Source organism: Mustelus asterias, chromosome 30, assembly GCF_964213995.1.
Source record: "Mustelus asterias chromosome 30, sMusAst1.hap1.1, whole genome shotgun sequence".
Lineage (NCBI taxonomy): Eukaryota > Metazoa > Chordata > Chondrichthyes > Carcharhiniformes > Triakidae > Mustelus > Mustelus asterias.
Window position 1 is genome coordinate 8743636 of NC_135830.1, and position 21855 is coordinate 8765490.

General features: G+C 47.0%; 2 protein-coding genes across 3 annotated transcripts in view; one reads left to right on the top strand and one right to left on the bottom strand.

Moving 5' to 3' along the window:
• The first annotated feature begins 5968 nt into the window (after positions 1-5968).
• The window catches only part of LOC144480995 (uncharacterized), a 67503-nt gene continuing 51616 nt past the window's right edge, over positions 5969-21855 (top strand). Inside the window, exons 1-3 of the mRNA XM_078200622.1 lie at positions 5969-6050; positions 6387-6807; positions 7721-7729. Coding sequence (XP_078056748.1) covers positions 5969-6050; positions 6387-6807; positions 7721-7729 — 512 coding nt within the window. The remainder of the gene's footprint in view (positions 6051-6386; positions 6808-7720; positions 7730-21855) is intronic.
• On the bottom strand, positions 15276-20139 carry LOC144481002 (uncharacterized). 2 transcript variants are annotated; one of them, XM_078200629.1, is made up of 3 exons: positions 20098-20139; positions 17419-17534; positions 15276-16636 (listed from the first exon to the last, which is right to left on the bottom strand). In XM_078200629.1, exon 3 carries the CDS (start codon positions 16117-16119, stop codon positions 15457-15459), a length of 663 nt encoding a protein of 220 aa, XP_078056755.1. In that variant the 5' UTR covers positions 16120-16636; positions 17419-17534; positions 20098-20139; the 3' UTR covers positions 15276-15456. The 2 variants fall into 2 exon arrangements, with proteins under 2 accessions (XP_078056755.1, XP_078056756.1); XM_078200630.1 differs by lacking the exon at positions 20098-20139 and having other exon boundaries at positions 15287-16636; positions 17419-17536.

Sequence of the window (21855 nt, forward strand, 5' to 3'; positions counted from 1 at the left end):
AACTCCATCTGCCATCTCTCCGCCCAAGTCTCCAACTGATCTATATCCTGCTGTATCCTCTGCCGGTCCCCATCGCTATCCACAATTCCACCAATCTTTGTGTCGTCCACAAACTTACCAATCAAACCAGTTACATTTTCCTCCAAATCATTTATATATATGTTACAAACAGCAAAAGTCCCAGCACTGATCGCTGAGGAATGTCACTTGTCACAGCCCTCCATTCAGAAATGTACCTTTGCAATGCCAACCTCTGTTTTCCTCTAAATATCTCTAAACTTCCTCACACCCTGTCACTCTGTGATCCTTGTCACATTTGAAACCAGTTATTCGCAAAAAGACTCAAAGAGCATCAGCCCACTGGAGGCTGAGACCAGCCAGTCCAGCACAAAGAAACCCTCTGACCCTTCCCATTGACCAACTGTGAGAATGAACAAAATACAGTCCTGGATGCAACTGAGAGCAGAAACAATAACAGCAGAATCCAACCCCTGGAATCACTTGTGAACTTGCTGGTGTCTCAGCAGCCGGGATGAAACGCTGAAACCCTTCCCACACTGAGAGCAGGTGTATGGCCTCTCCCCAGTGTGAACTCGCTGGTGTGCCTGCAGCTCGGATGGCTGAGTGAATCCCTTCCCACACTGAGAGCAAGTGAACGGCCTCTCCCCAGTGTGAATTCGCTGGTGTGCCCGCAGGGTGGATAACTGAGTGAATCCCTTCCCACACTGAGGGCAGGTGTATGGCCTCTCCCCAGTGTAAACTCGCTGGTGTGTCTGCAGGCTTGATAACTGAGTGAATCCCTTCCCACACTGAGAGCAGGTGAACGGCCTCTCTCCAGTGTGAACTCGCTGGTGTGTCTGCAGGCTGGATGACCGAGTGAATCCCTTCCCACACTGAGAGCAGGTGAACGGCCTCTCCCCAGTGTGAACTCGCTGGTGTGACTGCAGGTGAGATGACTGAGTGAATCCCTTCCCACATTGAGAGCAGGTGAATGGTCTCTCCCCCGTGTGAACTCGTTGGTGAATCCGTAAGCTGGAGAACTGATTAAATCCCTTCTCACACCGCGAGCAGATGAACACCTTCTCCCCAGTGTGGCTGCGCCGATGAGCTTCCAGCAGACATGGGGCTCTGTATCCCTTCCCACAGTCCGCACATTTCCATGGTTTCTCCATGGTGCAGGTGTCTTTGCCTCTCTCTTGGGTGGACAATTAGTTGAAACTTCGTCCACACACAGAACAAGATTACAGTCTCTACCCGCTGTGAATGTTGTGATATTTGTTCAGACTGTGTAACTGGTTAAAGCTCTTTAGTCAGTGCAATGGAACACTCTCACTCAAGTGTGGCAGAGTGTTGATGCTTTTTCACTCACACTGACATTTCAAATCTTTTCAAATTGACAGACTGGACAATCATTTCTCCTTCTGGATTCAAAGTCCGATGATATTGAGGTCCCAAGGAATATGACTCTGTCACGTCTAGACGTGACGTTTGAGATTTCGGCCTGTGATTCCTCTTTCAATATCCTGTAAAATGAGTTTACAAAAGTCATCAGTGTCAGTACAGGATAGAAATTCAGAACAGACAATTTCTATGGAACATTCTTTCCTCTCTCATTCCCCAAAAGCTGGAAATCTCCATCCCACACACTCTCTCCCCATTCTCAGCAGGTCTGGCAGCATCTGTATGGAGAGAAAAGAACTGATGTTTCAGAGCTTTGACAAAGGGTCATCGAGACAAGAAACATCAGCTCTTTTCTCTCCTTACAGATGCTGCCAGACCTGCTGAGATTTTCCAGCATTTTCTCTCTTGGTTTCAGATTCCAGCATCCGCAGTAATTTGCTTTTATAAGGCTGCAGATACCTCCTCCCAAGTAACATGCGTGTGCCCAAGACATCCCCACTTGTTTCCCTTATTTCATTAGCACCCATGGTGCTCTCCGCAGTAAACACAGAGGAGAAGTATTCATTAAAAATCTCACCCATCTCCTGTGGCTCCACACACAGATGGCCATACTGATTTTTAAGGGGATCTATTCTCTCTCTAGCCACCCTTTTCCTCTTAATATAGCTATAGAACCTCTTGGAATTTTCTTTAATCTTACCTGCCAGATCCATATCAGACCCTCTTTTTGTCCTTCTGATTTCCCTCTTCAGTATTTTCTTACACTTTTTATAGTCAGAGTGATTCACTTGTCCCCGATTGCCTAAACCCAATGTATGCTTCCTTCTTTTACCTGACCAGAGCCTCAATGTCCCTTGTCTGCCAGAGATCCCTAAATTTACCATTCTTTCCCTTCATCTTAACAGGAATATCCTGCCCCTGGATTCTTGATATCACACTTTTAAAACCTCCCATTTGCCAGTCATTCCTTTCCCTTCAAACAAACTCACCGAATCGACATCTGCTCGATCCTGCCTAATGCCCACAAAAGTGGCCCTGCTCCAGTTTAGGGCCTTGACCTGTGGACCTGTCCTATCTTTTCCAGAACTATTTTGAAACTATTGTTGCTCCCAATAGTGCTCCCTGACTGACACTTCAGTCACTTGCTCCACCTCATTTCTTAACTGTCTAATAGAAAGTGAGTCCAGGAATTGATAATGAAAAATAAGGAGCTGGGAGATGAATTGAACAAGTATTTTGCCTCGGTGTTCACAATAGAGGATACAGTTAAAACTCAGAAACAGCTGTAAATCAGAATAGTAATTAATTGATAATAATTAATAATAAAGTACAGTGGAGAAGGAGGCCCATCGAGCCCATCAGCCCATTGAGCCTGCACTGACAACAATCCCATCCAGGCCCTATCCACATATTTACCTGTTAATCCCCCTGATACCAAGTGGCAATTTATCATGGCCAATCCGTCTAACCGGCACATCTTTGGACTGCGGAAGGAAACCGGAACACCCGGAGGAAATCCACACAGACACGGGGAGAATGTAGAAACTCTGCACAGACAGCGACCCGAGGCTGGAATTGAACCCGGGTCCCTGGCGCTGTTAGGCAGCTGCACTAACCACTGTGCCACCGGGTCACATGTCAGTGTCATCGCCCGACTCCAGCCCAGTCTCAGCTCATCTGGAACCCTCACCCATTCCATTGTGACGTCACACTCTCACCCATTCCATTGTGACCTCACACTCTCACCCATTCCATTGTGACGTCACACCCTCACCCATTCCATTATGAGGTCACACTCACCCATTCCATTGTGAAGTCACACACTCACCCATTCCATTGTGAGGTCACACTCACCCATTCCATTGTGAAGTCACACACTCACCCATTCCATTGTGACGTCACACCCTCACCCATTCCATTGTGACGTCAGGGCTTCACTCTCCGATCACAATCCCTGCCGGCCTCCCACATGCAGCCTCAATGGCGGCAGTCAGCCCGGGTCTAACACTACAAGCTGCCGCTCCATTGGGTACAAAGGGGGGGACCGGGAAGTTCATTTCCGGGGTTTGGGTTTGAACAACATGTTTACAAAGCCTCTCCACCCACCCGCCACATTTATCATTTCCCGCGCGCCGCCCTCGACCTCGCATTGATCTCGCTTCCAAATTAAAACCGGCCGTCCGTCGCCATTACCCGCACTGCGCATGCTTCAGGTCCCGCCCCTCATTCACTCGGATTGGTTGGAGGACCAGCCGCTCCTGCTCGGTCCTCCAGCCCCGCCCCCTCTTCCTATTGGTCCGGAGCTGCCGTCAATCAGTGCCCGGGCATTGTGATGTGGAGCATGCGCAGTGTCATTGCTGTCCTTGGCGCTTGTTTGTCCCGGAGAAGCGGAGTCAGCGTTTGGCGGTGGCTGGGAGGATTTGGAAACACTTTGTGGATCCGCAAACCCTTCAGAATCATTGTCAGCTCCCTGGTTTGCAGCTGCGGGGCTTCTCCCTCCCTCCCGGGAACAGGCCCAGGTTAACGGCCCCATCCTGGCTCAGCCACTGGAGGATGGTTCACATCAGAGGATGGGGGAGGGGGACAATAAATAAGAGGTTACACTTTGGCCTCAAATCAATGAGGACTCTGATCTCTGGGAAGGAAGGAAACCCTGGGAGGTGGACGGGGAGGATTCACAAACACCCGCTGGAGGCCCCAACATCCCCAATAAGACCCATTGGTTTTATTGTCAGTCTGCAGACAGGAGCTGGAGAACTGAACCCAGACAGAGGAGAGGGAGGGAGAAAACTGGGAGTGGAGGAAAGAAATGGTGAGATGGGTTTGGATTTCAGCCCAGGGAGGAGGGAGAGTGTGTGGGATGGGGATTTACTGATTTGGGGGAACAAGAAAGGAAAAAATGTTCCAGAGAAACTAGAATTGTCTGTTCAGAATTTCTATCCATACTTCATATCATTTTCCTGAATTTCATTTGCAGGGTGCGAGAAGGGAGAATTTGCAGACAAAAAACTCAGACCAAACATCTCATCAAGTTTTAACAGAATCACTTGATTCATCATAAGAACATAAGAAATAGGAGCAGGAGTAGGCCATCTAGCCCCTCGAGCCTGCCCTGCCATTCAATAAGATCATGGCTGATCTGACGTGGATCAGTACCACTTACCCGCCTGATCCCCATAACCCTTAATTCCCTTACCGCTCAGGAATCCATCCATCCGCGCTTTAAACATATTCAGCGAGGTAGCCTCCACCACCTCAGTGGGCAGAGAATTCCAGAGATTCACCACCCTCTGGGAGAAGAAGTTCCTCCTCAACTCTGTCTTAAACCGACCCCCCTTTATTTTGAGGCTGTGTCCTCTAGTTTTAACTTCCTTACTAAGTGGAAAGAATCTCTCCGCCTCCACCCTATCCAGCCCCCGCATTATCTTATAAGTCTCCATAAGATCCCCCCTCATCCTTCTAAACTCCAACGAGTACAAACCCAATCTCCTCAGCCTCTCCTCAGAATCCAAACCCCTCATCTCCGGTATCAACCTGGTGAACCTTCTCTGCACTCCCTCCAATGCCAATATATCCTTCCTCATATAAGGGGACCAATACTGCACACAGTATTCCAGCTGCGGCCTCACCAATGCCCTGTACAGGTGCATCAAGACATCCCTGCTTTTATATTCTATCCCCCTCGCAATATAGGCCAACATCCCATTTGCCTTCTTGATCACCTGTTGTACCTGCAGACTGGGCTTTTGCGTCTCATGCACAAGGACCCCCAGGTCCCTTTGCACGGTAGCATGTTTTAATTTGTTTCCATTGAGATAGTAATCCCATTTGTTATTATTTCCTCCAAAGTGTATAACCTCGCATTTATCAACGTTATACTCCATTTGCCATATCCTCGCCCACTCACTCAGCCTGTCCAAATCTCTCTGCAGATCTTCTCCGTCCTCCACACGATTCACTTTTCCACTTATCTTTGTGTCGTCTGCAAACTTCGTTACCCTACACTCCGTCCCCTCCTCCAGATCATCTATATAAATGGTAAACAGTTGCGGCCCGAGTACCGATCCCTGCGGCACGCCACTAGTTACCTTCCTCCAACCGGAAAAACACCCATTTATTCAGACCCTTTGCTTCCTGTCGGATAGCCAGTCCCCAATCCACTTTAACACACTACCCCCAACTCCGTGTGCCCTAATCTTCTTCAGCAGCCTTTTATGGGGCACCTTATCAAACGCCTTTTGGAAATCCTAAAACACCGCATCCACCGGTTCTCCTCCATCAACCGCCCTAGTCACATCTTCATAAAAATCAGGATCTGAATATCATCAACCTTACACTGTGGATGAGAAATGTTTGTTCTGTCTGTGGGAAAAGTTTTCAAACGTTAGTGTGACTGGAAAAGCACTGAGACACACACCCAACTGAGTGTTCCAGTGAACTGCCTGCTTTACACAGCCTGAAAGAACATCACACCATTCGCACCTGGGAGAAACTGTACACGTGTTGTGTGTGTGGACAAGGTTTCAACTGATCATCCAACCTGGAGAGACACAAGGACACCGACAACATGGAGAAACCATGGAAATGTGAGGAATGTGGTAAAGGATTCAAGTTTCCATCCCTGTTGGAAAATCATCGACGCATTCATACTCGGGAGAAGCCATTCACCTGCTTTGTGTGTGGGAATGGATTCACTCAGTTGTCCTGTTTCCAGTCACATCAACAAACTCACACTGAGGAGAGGCCGTTCAGCTGCGCTTCCTGTGGAAAGAGGTTCAAGTCTTCATCCAACCTCACTGCACACCAGCGAGTTCACACCGGCGAGAGACCATTCATCTGTTCCGAGAGTGGGAAGGGATTCACTCGATCCTCCCGTCTGCTGGAACACCAGCAAACCCACAGTGAGGAGAGGCCGTTCAGCTGCACCAATTGTGGAAAGAGGTTCAGGTCTTCACCCAATCTCATTGCCCACCAGAGAGTTCATTCAGGGAAGAAACCGTTCACGTGCTCTGTGTGTGGTAAGGAATACACTCACCCATCCAACCTGCTGATACACCAGCGAACTCACACAGGGGAGAGGCCATTCACCTGCTCTGTGTGTGGGAAGGAATACACTCACCCATCCAACCTGCTGATACACCAGCGAACTCACACAGGGGAGAGGCCATTCACCTGCTCTGTGTGTGGGAAAGGATTCATAAAGTCCTTTAACCTAGTGATACACCAACGCACTCACACTGGGAAGAGGCCATTCACCTGCTCTGTGTGTGGGAAAGGATTCATAAAGTCCTTTAACCTAGTGATACACCAACGCACTCACACTGGGAAGAGGCCATTCACCTGCTCTGTGTGTGGGAAAGGATTCACTCAGCCATCTAACCTGCTGACACACCAGCGAATTCATAAGTAACTGCACTAGTTGGATTGTTATTTTTGCTGTTGTTAATCACATTTAATACTGATAATCTGATAATATTTCGTCTGCTCCTGCTGATCTTAACAAACTCTATAACTGGCTGGCTCTTAAATATCTTGGCCATGTTGCAGATTTTCAGAGCTGTAAAGTCCCTGTTTGAAAGCACCATCTGTGATGTTTTCCCTTGATTCAAGAACACCGTCTCCTGGAAGTTCACCTCCAATTCTTCACCACCCTGACTTTGAAATATTTTTGACCATCCTTCACTGTTACTGGCACAAAATCCTGAAATTTCATTCCAAATATCACTGTTGGTGCACCTACACCCCAGGACTGCAGCGGTTCAGGAAACTAGCTCACCACCTCCATTCTTTCAAACCTGAATATCATCGGCCATTGAATGTGAAAGGAGAAATGTCCGCCTGTTCTGTCTGTGGGAAAAGGTTTTAAACATCAGTGTGACTGGAAAAGCACCGAGACACACACCCGAGTGAGGTGTTCAGTGAACCAACTGTGGAAAGAGCTTTAAAACCAGTTACACGGCCTGAAAAAACACCACACCATTCACAGCGGGGAGAAACCGTACACAGGTTCTGTGTGTGGACAAGTCTTCAACTGATTGTCCAACCTGGAGAGACACAAGGACACCGGCACCATGGAGAAACTGTGGAAATGTGGGGATTGTGGGAAAGGATACAGTTACCCTTCTGAATTGGAAATGCATCGACGTGCTCACACTGGGGAGAGGCCATTCACCTGCTCCACCTATGGGAAGGGATTCACTCAGTCATCCAGCCTGCTGACACACCAGTATGTTCACACTGATCAGACACCTTTCAAATGTTCTGACTGTGAGAAAACATTTAAAAGCAAAAAGTATCTGAGGCACCAACACATTCACAGTGAGGAGAAGCCGTTCACCTGCTCCTTGTGTGGGAAGCGATTCACTGCTACATCCAACCTGCAGAAACACCAGCGAGTTCACACTGACAAGAGACCCTTTAAATGTCCAGACTGCGGGAAGTGCTTGAAAACCTCCGGTGAAGTGACGTGTCATCAACGTGTTCACACTGACGAGAGACCATTCAGATGCTCTCATTGTGGGACTGGGTTCAGGCGATCATCTGAACTCACTGTACACCAGCGAATTCACACTGGAGAGAAGACTGTACAGCTGCTCTGTGTGTGGGAAGAACTTCATTCAGTCATACCACCTGCTGAAACACCAGCAAATTCACTCCGATATAAAACCTTTTCAATGTTTTGACTGTGAGCAGAGCTTTAAAAGCAGCAATGGTCTCATGATGCATCAACGAGTTCACACTGGGGAGAGGCCGTTCACCGGCTGTGTGTGTGGGGGAAGGGATTCACTCAGTCATCCAGCCTACTGAAACATCAGCAAATTCACTCTGATATAAAACATTCTAAATGTTTTGATTACAAGCAGAATTTTAAAAGCTGCAGTGGTCTAATGATACACCAGCAAGTTCATACAGGGGAGAAACTGTTCACCTGTTCCGAGTGCGGGAGTAGATCCACTGACTTACAGCAAATGCTGAGACACCAGCAACTTCACGAGTGTCTGTAGGGGTTGGATTCAGCTGCTTTTGCTGCTGTTAATCATATTGAGGACTAAATGTATGGGTTAATCCTAAGGTGTGTACGAAATGTGTTCCAGCCACTCTCTTCCACAGTTCAGAGCTCCGAGACATGGAACAGAAGCTCCTTTACAACTGGATTTAGAGTCAGGAAAAACAACGGTGAATGCTGGAAACTAAGATTTTAGTCCAGGAGTCAGAGATTACCCAAAAAGGGGGTCGGTGTCATTGGTGATTTTGAAACATTTTGTTCAGAAGCAACAGTGATGAAAGCTTCGGGTTTTTGTGCCCAGATCACCAACAACCTGTCCAGGTCCCTCCAAACTGACGCGACAGTTAAGAAAGCCCACCCACACCTCTACTTTCTCAGGAGGCTCAGGAAATTCGGCATGTCTGCTACGACTCTCACCAACATTTACAGCTGCACCATAGAAAGCATCCTCTGAGAATGTATTACAGCTTGATATGGCTCCTGCTCTGACCAAGACCGCAATAAACTACAAAGGGTTGTGTCTGAAACCCAGTCTATCACGCAAACCAGCCTCCCATCCATCGACTCTGTCTACACTTCCCTCTGCCTCGGCAAAGCAGCCAGCATAATCAAGGACCCCACACACCCCAGACATACTCTTTTCCTCCTTCAGTCAGGGAAAAAATACAAAAATCTGAGGTCACCTACCAACCGACTCAAGAGCAGCTTCTTCCCTGCTGCTGTCAGACTTTTGAATGGACCTAACTTACGTTAAGTTGACGTTTCTCTGCACCCGAGCTATGGTTGTAAGACTACATTTGGTACCTTCTCTTTTCCTTCTCTATTAACGTCATGCTTTGTCTGTATAGCGCAAGAAAAAGTACTTTTCACTGTTTACTAATACATGTGACAGTAATAAATCAATTTTTTAAAAAAAATGGTACATCAGTTAAATAGGCAGAAAAAACAAATGAGCCATAACAAGTGAGAACAGTTTACTGATCCCGGATCAGCGGGATGCTGAGCTCTGTGTTTGGAGGTGACAGTCTCCCCGGAATGGTTTCCTGGTCCCGGATCAGACACTCGGACGGACGAAGCTGATCTCTGCCGCTGGAGATGACGGTCTCTTCGGATCTCACTCCTCTGGATCCAGTCAAAGTGTTTGGTGTCTGTCTGAATCCAGCACGGATCACTTTGAAAAACTCTTTCCTGTCCAAAGTGATTTTCCCTCTCGAGCCTGTTTAACCTTCACTCAGACAGTTGGTTAAATTCCAGGTCATAAGATCCAACCTTATCCGGTTTAGAAATGTCTTGTTTCAGGGTTTATGACAGAGACATGTTCTGGATAGAGAGAACAAGTCTGTCCTGTGTTTGTCACCCAGCAAGCTGCTATGGAAGCTTTCTTCATAAGAGAGTGAGCTGTTCCTATTAATATTCAATATATTTCTTGACATTTTATGAAGACTTTATTAGATGGTGATTTTTTTACAAAACAAGCCCTGAAATCAGAGATTGGTGTAAAACTGCAATCTGTTCCTGACTGAAAGTGAAGTTTCCAGTCTGAAAATGTCTTTGATTTGAAGTTTCCGAGTGTTTCTGTGATATTCCTGAGTTTTCCCAGGTAAGGCAGTGGCAACAACAACTGGCATTTACCCGTTAACAGATTAAAATGACCGAGACTTCCCAGAGGCTCAGAAAGGTCAGGAGAGGGATGATGGAGAAATTGTCATTCACCAGAGGCGTGGGAAGTTTGTCAAAATATTAATTTCCTTTTTAACTCATAATAAATCCAATGTACTGTTTGGAACCACATCCAGGGTTAGGGTGAGGTATTAGTTAAGGTGAGATATTAGGGAGGGTGAGGTGTTGGTTCGAGTGAGGTGTTGGTTCGAGTGAGGTGTTGGTTCGAGTGAGGTGTTGGTTCGAGTGAAGTGTTAGGGTTCGGCTTTGGGGTGTAGGTTGGGATCTTGCTGTTTGGAGCTGATCATGCAGATAAAGATTGGGATCTTGCTGTGTCTGTGTGTGATTGCAGTAAGGTTTATATTGTCTGTTTTAGGACCATATTCTTGTTTCCCAAACGTTAAGTAACAGATATTTGTTTGTGGGGTTGTTTGATTTGGAACAGTACACTTGGCTGTTCAGGTTTATACAATATCATGGTTGTTCTTTTTTTGTAATTGATAAAAATTATGCTAATTTTCTTATTATATGTTAACTGTGTTCTTAACTAAGATTTGACATTGTTTATAATGGGATTGTGAAAATCACATTGTGTTGTTCCCATGTGATTCTGTGGTTTCTGAGAGCAGGTCTTCCTGTGTTAGGATATTCTGTTGGTTTCAGGATCATAGAATCCCTACAGTACAGAAAGAGGCCATTCGGCCCATCGGGTCTGCACCGACCACAATCCCACCCAGGCCCTACCCCCATATCCCTACATATTTACCCACTCATCCCTCTAACCTACATATCTAAGGACACTAAGGGCAATTTTAGCATGGTCAATCAACCTAACCCAATCTTTGGACTGTGGGAGGAAACCGGAGCACCCGGAGGAAACCCACGCAGACACGAGGAGAATGTGCAAACTCCACACAGACAGTGACCCAAGCCGGGAATCGAACCCAGGTCCCTGGAGCTGTGAAGCAGCAGTGCTAACCACTGTGTTACTGTGCCGCCCAAATAGATGTTTCAGTGTTTACATGTCCTACAATTTCCTTGAATTCAATGCTGTTTTTCATCAGTCCCTGATGTGGAAATCAAATTATGGCTTCAACCCTCAGTAAATGGGTGCACTGTGTGTGTGTGGCTGTGTGAGAGTGTCAGGTTGTGTGTGTCGTTGTGGGGGGTTGTCTGTCCCTATCTCTCTCTCTCTCTGTTGGTTTGAAGGAACTTTCGCTAACTGGTGTCTGGTGTTTTCTTCATAGAATCCCGACAGTACAGGAGGAGGCCATTTGGCCCATCGAGCCTGCACTGACAACAATCCCACCCTATCCCGTAACCTCACATCTATTTACACTGCCAATCCCCCTGAAATTAGAGTCAATTTAGCATGGCCAATCAACTTAACCAGCACATCTTTGGACTGTGGGAGCAAACCGGAGCATCCAGAGGAAACCCACACAGACACGGGGAGAATGCACAAACTCCACACAGACAGTGATCCAAGCCAGGAATCGAACCCGGGTCCCTGGCGCTGAAAGGCAGCAGTGCTATCTACTGTGCCTGCATGCTGCCCTTGTGTTAGTATGTCTTGTGTTAGTTTAAACACTGCAGTTTGGAGAGGGAAGGGAGACTGGAGATGGGGAGTAGATTGTAAGGAAGTGGGGTCAAGGCTTTGTTTTTTGACAAGGGTGTACTGGTGGCAAATTTGAAAGAGGGACACTACCTGAGAGAATCGTTGACAATGTCCGGGGACACAGGGAAGTAGGAGATCAGTAGTTTAGTGGGAATAGGGTCGATGGAGCAGGAGGTGGGGCTCATGGGCAAAATGAGCCCGAAGAGGCCCAATAGAAGAGAAACTAGAGAAAGATTTGGGTTCAGGCCTCAGGAAAGGGTGAAATTTAGAGAGAGTTTGGCCTTGTGGAAGAGAGGGAAGCAGCAGAGGCAGCTGATCAGATTGTCTCAATCAAAGAACAAAGAACAATACAGCACAGGAACAGGCCCTTCGGCCCTCCAAGCCCACGCCGCTCCCTGGTCCAAACTAGACCATTCTTTTGTATCCCTCCATTCCCACTCCGTTCATATGGCTGTCTAGATAAGTCTTAAACGTTCCCAGTGTGTCCGCCTCCACCACCTTGCCTGGCAGCGCATTCTAGGCCCCCACCACCCTCTGTGTAAAATATGTCCTTCTGATATCCGTGTTAAACCTCCCCCCCTTCACCTTGAACCTATGACCCCTCGTGAACGTCACCACCGACCTGGGGAAAAGCTTTCCACCGTTCACCCTATCTATGCCTTTCATAATTTTATACACCTCTATTAAGTCTCCCCTCATCCTCTGTCTTTCCAGGGAGAACAAACCCAGTTTACCCAATCTCTCCTCATAACTAAGCCCCACCATACCAGGTAACATCCTGGTAAACCTCCTCTACTCTCTCCAAAGCCTCCACGTCCTTCTGGTAGTGTGGCGACCAGAACTGGACGCAGTATTCCAAATGCGGCCGAACCAACGTTCTATACATCTGCAACATCAGACCCCAACTTTTATACTCTATGCCCCGTCCTATAAAGGCAAGCATGCCATATGCCTTCTTCACCACCTTCTCCACCTGTGACGTCACCTTCAAGGATCTGTGGACTTGCACACCCAGGTCCCTCTGCGTATCTACACCCTTTATGGTTCTGCCATTTATCATATAGCTCCTCCCTACATTATTTCGACCAAAATGCATCACTTCGCGTTTATCAGGATTGAACTCCATCTGCCATTTCTTTGCCCAAATTTCCAGCCGATCTATATCCTTCTGTAGCTTCTGACAATGCTCCTCACTATCTGCAAGTCCTGCCAATTTTGTGTCGTCCGCAAACTTACTGATCACCCCAGATCTTCTTCTTCCAGATCATTTATATAAATCACAAACAGCAGAGGTCCCAATACAGAGCCCTGCGGAACACCACTAGTCACTGGCCTCCAGCCGGAAAAAGACCCTTCCACTACCACCCTCTGTCTTCTGTGACCAAGCCAGTTCTCCACCCATCTAGCCACCTCCCCCTTTATCCCATGAGATCCAACCTTTTTCACCAGCCTACCATGAGGGACTTTGTCAAACGCTTTACTAAAGTCCATATAGACGACATCCACGGCCCTTCCCTCGTCAACCATTCTGGTCACTTCTTCAAAAAACTCCACCAGGTTAGTGAGGCATGACCTCCCTCTCACAAAACCATGCTGACTATCGTTAATGAGTTTATTCCTTTCTAAATGCGCATACATCCTATCTCTAAGAATCTTCTCCAACAACTTCCCCACCACGGACGTCAAGCTCACCGGCCTATAATTACCCGGGTTATCCTTCCTACCCTTCTTAAATAACGGGACCACATTAGCTATCCTCCAATCCTCTGGGACCTCACCTGCGTCCAGTGACGAGACAAAGATTTGCGTCAGAGGCCCAGCGATTTCATCTCTCGTCTCCCTGAGCAGCCTTGGATAGATTCCATCAGGCCCTGGGGATTTGTCAGTCTTTAAATTCTCTAACAAACCTAACACTTCCTCCTTTGTAATGGAGATTTTCTCCAACGGTTCAACACTCCCCTCCGAGACACTCCCAGTCAACACATCCTTCTCCTTTGTGAATACCGACGCAAAGTATTCATTTAGGATCTCCCCTACTTCTTTGGGCTCCAAGCATAATTCCCCACTTTTGTCCCTGAGAGGTCCGATTTTTTCCCTGACAACCCTTTTGTTCCTAACGTATGAATAAATTGCCTTGGGATTCTCCTTAATCCTGTCTGCCAAGAACATTTCGTGACCCCTTTTTGCTCTTCTAATTCCCCGTTTGAGTTCTTTCCTACTTTCTTTGTACTCCTCCAGAGCTCCCTCCGTTTTTAGCTGCCTGGACCTTCCATACGCCTCTCTTTTCTTTTTGACCAGTCCCTCAATTTCCCTGGTTATCCACGGTTCTTGAATCCTACCCTTCCTATCCTTCTTTTTAACAGGCACATGCCTGTCCTATAGCCCTAACAACTGTTCCTTAAAAGACTCCCACATGCCAGATGTGGATTTACCCTCAAACAGCCTCTCCCAATCAAGAGCTGCCAATTTCTGCCTAATCCCACTAAAGTTAGCCTTCCCCCAATCCAACACCTTACCCTTGGGACACCACTCATCCTTTTCCATCACTATCCTAAAGCTAACAGAATTGTGGTCACTATTTGCCACATGTTCCCCGACCGAAACTTTGAAGACCTGACCGGGCTCATTCCTCAGTACGAGGTCCAGTATAGCCCCCTCTCTAGTCGGGCTATCTACATATTGTTCCAAAGAACCCTCCTGTATGCATTTTACAAATTCCTCCCCAATCAGAGTCCCTGCTCTCAGCGATTTCCAGTCTATACCAGGGAAATTGAAGTCTCCCACTACAACAACCCTATTTTTCCTGCACCTATCCAGTATCTCCTGACATATCCGAGAGGGAAGGGAGACTGGAGATGGGGAGTAGATTGTAAGGAAGTGGGGTCAAGGCTTTGTTTTTTGACAAGGGTGTACTGGTGGCAAATTCGAAAGAGGGACAGTACCTAAGAGAATCATTGACAATGTCCGCGGACACAGGGAAGTAGGAGATCAGTAGTTTAGTGGGAATAGGGTCGATGGAGCAGGAGGTGGGGCTCATGGGCAAAATGAGTTCTAAGAAGCCATGAGGGGAGACGGGAGGGAAACTAGAGAAAGATGTTGATTCAGGCCTCAGGAAAGGTTGAAATTTAGACAGAGTTTGGCCTTGTGGAAGGGAGAGAATCAGCAGAGGCAGCTGATCAGATTGTCTCAATCTTAGTGACAAAGAAGCTCCATGGAATCCTCATACTCCACCTGTCTGCGTGGGTTTCCCCGGGTGCTCTAGTTTCCTCCCACAGTCCAAAGATGTGTGGGTTAAGTGGATTGGCCATGTTAAATTGCCTCTTAGTGTCCAAAATGTGTATCTTAGAGGGATTAGCCATGATAGACTTGTGGGGTTATGGGTATTGGGCGGGGGTGGGTGTGGACTTGGGTAAGAAGCTCTTTTGGAGAGTTGGTGCAGGCTCCATGGGCCAAATGGCCTCCTTCTGCACTGTAGGGATTCTTACATATGTTCTAACAGTCTGACTTGTTGGAGATGAGGATTGAGGAGACGGGAGTGGGAGAGCCCTTCAAATTGCGTGAGAGATATCAAAAAGATTCAACACCATGCTTATATTCAACACAAAACTGATTTATTTGACTTTTAGTGAGAATATTAGCGCCTGTAAGTGGCTGGGGTTTATTACCAGTGTAAAGAGACCCTAATGAACATGGTTCAGTCCTGAATGTCACTGACAGCAAAATTCAATCACTATAGTTACTTGTGAAGTCTCTGGTGTCTGAGCAGGTGCGATTAAGTCATGAATCTCTTCCCACATTCAGAGCAAGTGAATGGTCTCTCCCCGGTGTGAATTCTCTGGTGTACAGTGAGCTGAGAAAATTGCCTGAACCCAGTCCCACAGTGAGAGCACCTGAACAGTTTCTCATCAGTGTGAACTCGTTGATGGCGTAACAGTTCCCAGGAAATCTTATAGTACTTCCCACAGTCTGGGCATTTAAAAGGTCTCTCGTCATTGTGAACTCGCTGGTGTGTCAGCAGAATGGTTGATGTAGTAAATCCCTTCCCACACTCAGAGCAGGTGAATGGCCTCACCGCAGAGTGAACTCTCTGATGTTTCAGCAGGCCAGATGACTGAGTGAATCCTTTCCCACACACAGAGCAGGTAAACAGCCTTTCCCCAGAGTGGATTCGCTGGTGTTTCAGCAGGTCTGATGACTGAATGAATCCCTTTCCACAGTTGGAGCAGGTGAACGGCCTCTCCCCAGTGTGAATTCGCTGATGTACAGTGAGCACAGATGATCGTCTGAACCCAGTCCCACAGTGAGAGCACCTGAATGGTCTCTCCCCTGTGTGAACTCGCTGATGTACAATGAGTTGAGATGATCGTCTGAACCCAGTCCCACAGTGAGAGCACCTGAACGGTTTCTCATCAGTGTGAAGACGTTGATGGGACATCAGTACGCCAGAACTTTTAAAACACCTCCCACAGGCTGGACATTTAAAAGGTCTTTCGTCAGTGTGAACTCGCTGGTGACTCAACAGTTCGGCTGAAATACTGAATCCTTCCCACACTCGGAGCAGGTGAATGGTCTCTCGCTGGAGTGAACTCGCTGGTGTTTGGAAAGGTCGGATGACTGAATGAATCCCTCCCCACACACAGAACAGGTGAAAGGCCTCTCCCCAGTGTGGCTGCGGCGATGTGTTTCCAGTTTGAACGGAGAAATGAATCCTTTCCCACAGTCCTCACATTTCCATAGTTTCTCCTTAGTTTGACTGCACTTGTGGTTTGACAGGCCAGGTGATTGGCTGAAGCCTTGTGCACACACATAACATGTGTAGGGCTTCTCTCCACTGTGAACGGTGCTTTTTCCTTCCATGTTTAAAATCTGATGATATTCAGTTCAGAATAAATTGAGCGACTCTGTCCAATACTGATGTTATCTTTTGTTCGAGCTTCTGGACTGCAATTCCCCTGTGAAATTGATTTAAAACACAAAAAAGGGAGTGAGAGAAAACCATTAAAACACAATTGAGCTGAATGAATCTGGTAATGTGTGGGTCCGGTTCTCGGAAAAAGTGACCATGAAAACTGCTGGTGGTTGAGGCAGAGTCTTGAATATCTTTAAGGCAGAACTGGATAGATTCTTGATAAGCAAGGGGGTGGAAGGTTATTGGGAGTAGGCAGGAATGTGAAGTTGAGGTTAAAATTTAACCAGCCACAGGCTGGAGCAGACTCGAGGGACCAAGTGGCCTGCTCCTGCTTCTAATTTGCATATAAAAGGCACAGGAGATGCGAGGAAGAATGCTTTTACACAGCAAGTGGTAATGACCTGAAACTTGCTGCCAATGAGTGGGGTGGAGACGGACACAATGAATAATTTTAAACGGACATTGGATAGACACTTGAGGAAAATAAAGCTGCAAAGATATGAGGACAGAGCAGGGGAATGGGACTGACTGGATTGCTCTAGACAGCTCGCATGGACCCAATGGGCTGAATGGCCTCATCTGATTACAGGAAAATGGCAGAATGACATTTTCCTGTAATCTCACCTTCTAATTTAACCCTGGGAGTTCAGATATCACTCAGGTACATCTGTTCTACGCCCTCTCCAAGGCCATTATGTCCTGTTGCCCGGAACTGAGCACAGTTCTCCCGGTGTGGTCTAACCAGGGTTTGTGAATCTCGGGGCCTTTCCAGTCACACTGAAATCCAAAATCTTCTCTCACAGACACAATCAACAAAACTGTTACCTTCCACATTCAGATGCTGCTGATATTCAGGTTCTGATGTATCGAGTGACTCCGTCAGATCACGATGTGATGTTTGATTTGAGTTTCCTGTCTGTCAATTCTCCACTTCCAGCACTCTGTATATTTACAGAAACCATCACAGTCAGTCCAGGATAGAAATTCACAACATTAGAACATAGAACAGTACAGCACAGAACAGGCCCTTCGGCCCACGATGTTGTGCCGAGCTTTATCTGAAACCAAGATCAAGCTATCCCACTCCCTATCATCCTGGTGTGCTCCATGTGCCTATCCAATAACCGCTTAAATGTTTCTAAAGTGTCTGACTCCACTATCTCTGCAGGCAGTCCATTCCACACCCCAACCACTCTCTGCGTAAAGAACCTACCTCTGATATCCTTCCTGTATCTCCCACCACGAACCCTATAGTTATGCCCCCTTGTAATAGCTCCATCCACCCGAGGAAATAGTCTTTGAACGTTCACTCTATCTATCCCCTTCATCATTTTATACACCTCTATTAAGTCTCCCCTCAGCCTCCTCCGCTCCAGAGAGAACAGCCCTAGCTCCCTCAACCTTTCCTCATATGACCTACCCTCCAAACCAGGCAGCATCCTGGTAAATCTCCTCTGCACTCTTTCCAGCGCTTCCACATCCTTCTTATAGTGAGGTGACCAGAACTGCACACAATATTCCAAATGTGGTCTCACCAAGGTCCTGTACAGTTGCAGCATAACCCCACGGCTCTTAAACTCCAACCCCCTGTTAATAAAAGCTAACACACTATAGGCCTTCTTCACAGCTCTATCCACTTGACTGGCAACCTTTAGAGATCTGTGGATATGGACCCCAAGATCTCTCTGTTCCTCCACAGTCTTCAGAACCCTACCTTTGACCCTGTAATCCACATTTAAATTTGTCCTACCAAAATGAATCACCTCACATTTATCAGGGTTAAACTCCATTTGCCATTTTTCAGCCCAGCTTTGCATCCTATCTATGTCTCTTTGCAGCCTACAACACCCCTCCACCTCATCCACTACTCCACCAATCTTGGTGTCATCAGCAAATTTACTGATCCACCCTTCAGCCCCCTCCTCTAAGTCATTAATAAAAATCACAAAGACCAGAGGACCAAGCACTGATCCCTGCGGCACACCGCTAGCAACCTGCCTCCAATCCGAAAATTTTCCATCGACCACCACCCTCTGTCTTCGGTCAGACAGCCAGTTACCTATCCAATCGGCCAACTTTCCCTCTATCCCACACCTCCTCACTTTCATCATAAGCCGACCATGGGGGACCTTATCAAACGCCTTACTAAAATCCATGTATATGACATCAACTGCCCTACCTTCATCAACACACTTAGTTACCTCCTCAAAAAATTCTATCAAATTTGTGAGGCACGACTTGCCCTTCACGAATCCGTGCTGACTATCTCGGATTAATCCGCATCTTTCTAAATGGTCGTAAATCCCATCCCTAAGGACATTCTCTCCTCCGAGTTGCCAATTGTGATTAAATGTTTCCTGGAAGTTTTACCACGTCTTTTCTATTGTGCCCATCCTCCAACCACTAATCAGTCAACACATCCTTCCCCACTGCCTTCCTGGGCCAATTGGAAAGCAAAAAAGACTCCTCACCCTACAGCATAATGATTGACAGTTAGGCAAACAACTTTTATCTATTTTCAATATTTTTATATCCGGTGAAGAGAAATGTTCAAAGGAAAATGACAACAAAAGATATATTTTTTAATGTCCTGAATGTTTTCGAGACTGAGGTTTGAATCCCACTACAGCAGATGGTGAAATTTGAATTCAATAAATATCTGGAATTGAAAGTCTAATGATGACCATGAAACCATTGTCGATTGTTGTAAAAAGCCAACTGGTTCACTAATGTCCTTGAGTCAAGGAAATCTGCTGCCTGACCTGGTCAGGTCTATATGTGATTCCAGATCCACAGCAGTGTGGTTGGTTGACTCTTAAAATGCCCTCTGAAGTGCACTCAGTTCAAGGGCAAATAAAGATGGGCAATAGATGCTGGTCCAGCCAGTGGCAGCCACATTCCCTGAATGCATTGGGAAACAAATCTCCCATCCTTATCTGGTCTGGCCTAAATATGACTCCAAACCACTGGGATGCGTAGGTTAGAGGGATTAGCGGGTAAATATGTAGGGATATGGGGGTAGGGCCTGGGTGGGATTGTGGTCGGTGCAGACTCGATGGGCCAAATGGCCTCTTTCTGCACTGTAGGGTTTCTATGATTTTATGTGGTTGACACTTAAAATGCCCTGTGACATGGTCTAGCAAGCCACTCAGTTGAAGGACAATTAGGGATGGGCAATAAATACTGGTCCAGCCAGCGACTCCAACATTCTCTGAATGAATAAAAAAATTCCTGGAGACTCCAGTCCAACCCGGGAGAGTTGGTGACTGGTCCAGGCTCTCAGCGCATGCGCCCTGCTGAATATTTTTGTTCCTGTAAAGATGGCGGCCGTTAACCCGGGCCTGGAGCCGCTCAGCACCGACTCTATTCGGTACCAATTGAAGCGATACCGGGAACATTTTATTCCGGATTGAAGACTCTAGGGGATATTTATGAAGCCTCCCAGCCCACTCCGCTGCTTCTATCCCTCCCCGGTCACCCAGCGGCTCCATTACTGAACCTCACTCCATTGTTTCTTTCCGGCTCCTCGCAGCGCCAGTCACAGCCCGGACTGCGCATGCTCCGGTCTGAGCCAGGGACCGCGTTTGCGCAAGGCGGTGCTGTAATGTGGATAGGGCACATTCTCACCCGCAGAGAATGTTGGGTAATCACCCCGCCATTCACACTGGTTTTGTTAAATAGAAAATATGGTTTGCGATCTGAATATGATTGGTACCATTGGGCCACAATAACAAATGTATTAAATCGATTCATGTGGAACTAAGGAGTGAAATAGTAACTAAGGACTGGGGTGGCACAGTTGCAAGCACTGCTGTCTCACAGCGCCAGGGAATCAAGTTCAATTCCGGCCTCGGGTCACTGTCTCTGTGGACTTTGCATGTTCTCCCCGTGTCTGTGCGGGTTTCCTCCCACAGTCCAAAGATGTGCAGGTTAGGTTAATTGGCTATGCTAAAGTGCCCCTTAGTGTCAGGGGGATTAGCAGGGTGAATAGTTGGAGTTATGGGGATAGTTCATGGGTAGGATTGATGTCAGCAGAGACTTAATGGGCTGAATGGCCTCCTGTAGGAATTCTCTGAATCTATGAGCATAGGGTCTCCACCACAGTTCGGTCCTGGGTCTGATTGACAACAGAACAAACATCTACAGTTAGAAGTGAATGCATTGGGGTCTCAGCACGTTTTCCCCATAGACACAACAGTTAAACTGCCCCTTGTCAATAAGAATGCTGGCATTTGATCAAATGCTTTGAGCTCTTAAAATCAGAGTGTTAGCCACTGAGGAAAACTAAGGAAATCCCTTTGCACATGTGAAGTGTCTGAGTGTTGTCCCCCCTAGTCTAACTGTGCTGTTCTATCAGTAAATGAGATGACTGAGTGAATCCATGTGAAGGGCAGTGTGTGTCAGAGTGCAGCAGTCCCTCAATGTCAGACTGCAGTGTCAGCCTAGATAATGTGCTCAGCTTGACGAATATTTCCTGTTGTTATTGATGTGGATCATTCAGAAACAATGGACTCTGATGATGTCATCCAGTCCTGCTGCGATGATGTCATGAAGACTATTACATCACAGCGGAACCTTAGTGCTGAAAACAGTGTTGTTCCAGACGGCAGCAAGTCCATTACTGATAGATCTAAAATGAAAATAGCGGGAATGAAAGCACCCCAAGTTATTTCAGAGAAGTTTCATAGTGAAAAAATTAGCATTCGTGGTTCGCATTGTTTCCTCACAGCACCAGGGCCCTGGTTTCAATTTTGGCCTCGGGTGACTATCTGTCTGGAGTTTGCACATTATCCCCATGTCTGCATGGGTTTCCTCCGGGTGCTCCGGTCTACTCCCACAGTCCGAAGATGTGCAGGTTAGGTGGATTGGCCACGCTAAATTGACCCTTAGTGTCCCAAGTTGTGCAGGTTAGATGGATTAGAAATGGTAAATGTGTTACAGGTATAAGTGGGGGAGAGGGCCTGGGTAAGATTCCTTCTCATCGCTGTCTTAATTGGATGACTTACTCTGAGTAGTGAGGGAACAGAATTTTTAGTGATGACTGGTCTTTCCAATTTTTAATTGGAGGAAATTTCTGCTCATCCAGAACTGAATGTGAGATGAGCAGTTTGATAATTTAGTAACAGTGGAGGAATGGAGAGGGATGGGGGTGAGGTCGAGCTGGGTGTTGTCAGTGTACAGGTGAAAACCAACACGGTGCTTTTGGATGATGTCACCCAGTGGCAGCGTGGAGATCATAGAAATCATCATAGAAACCCTACA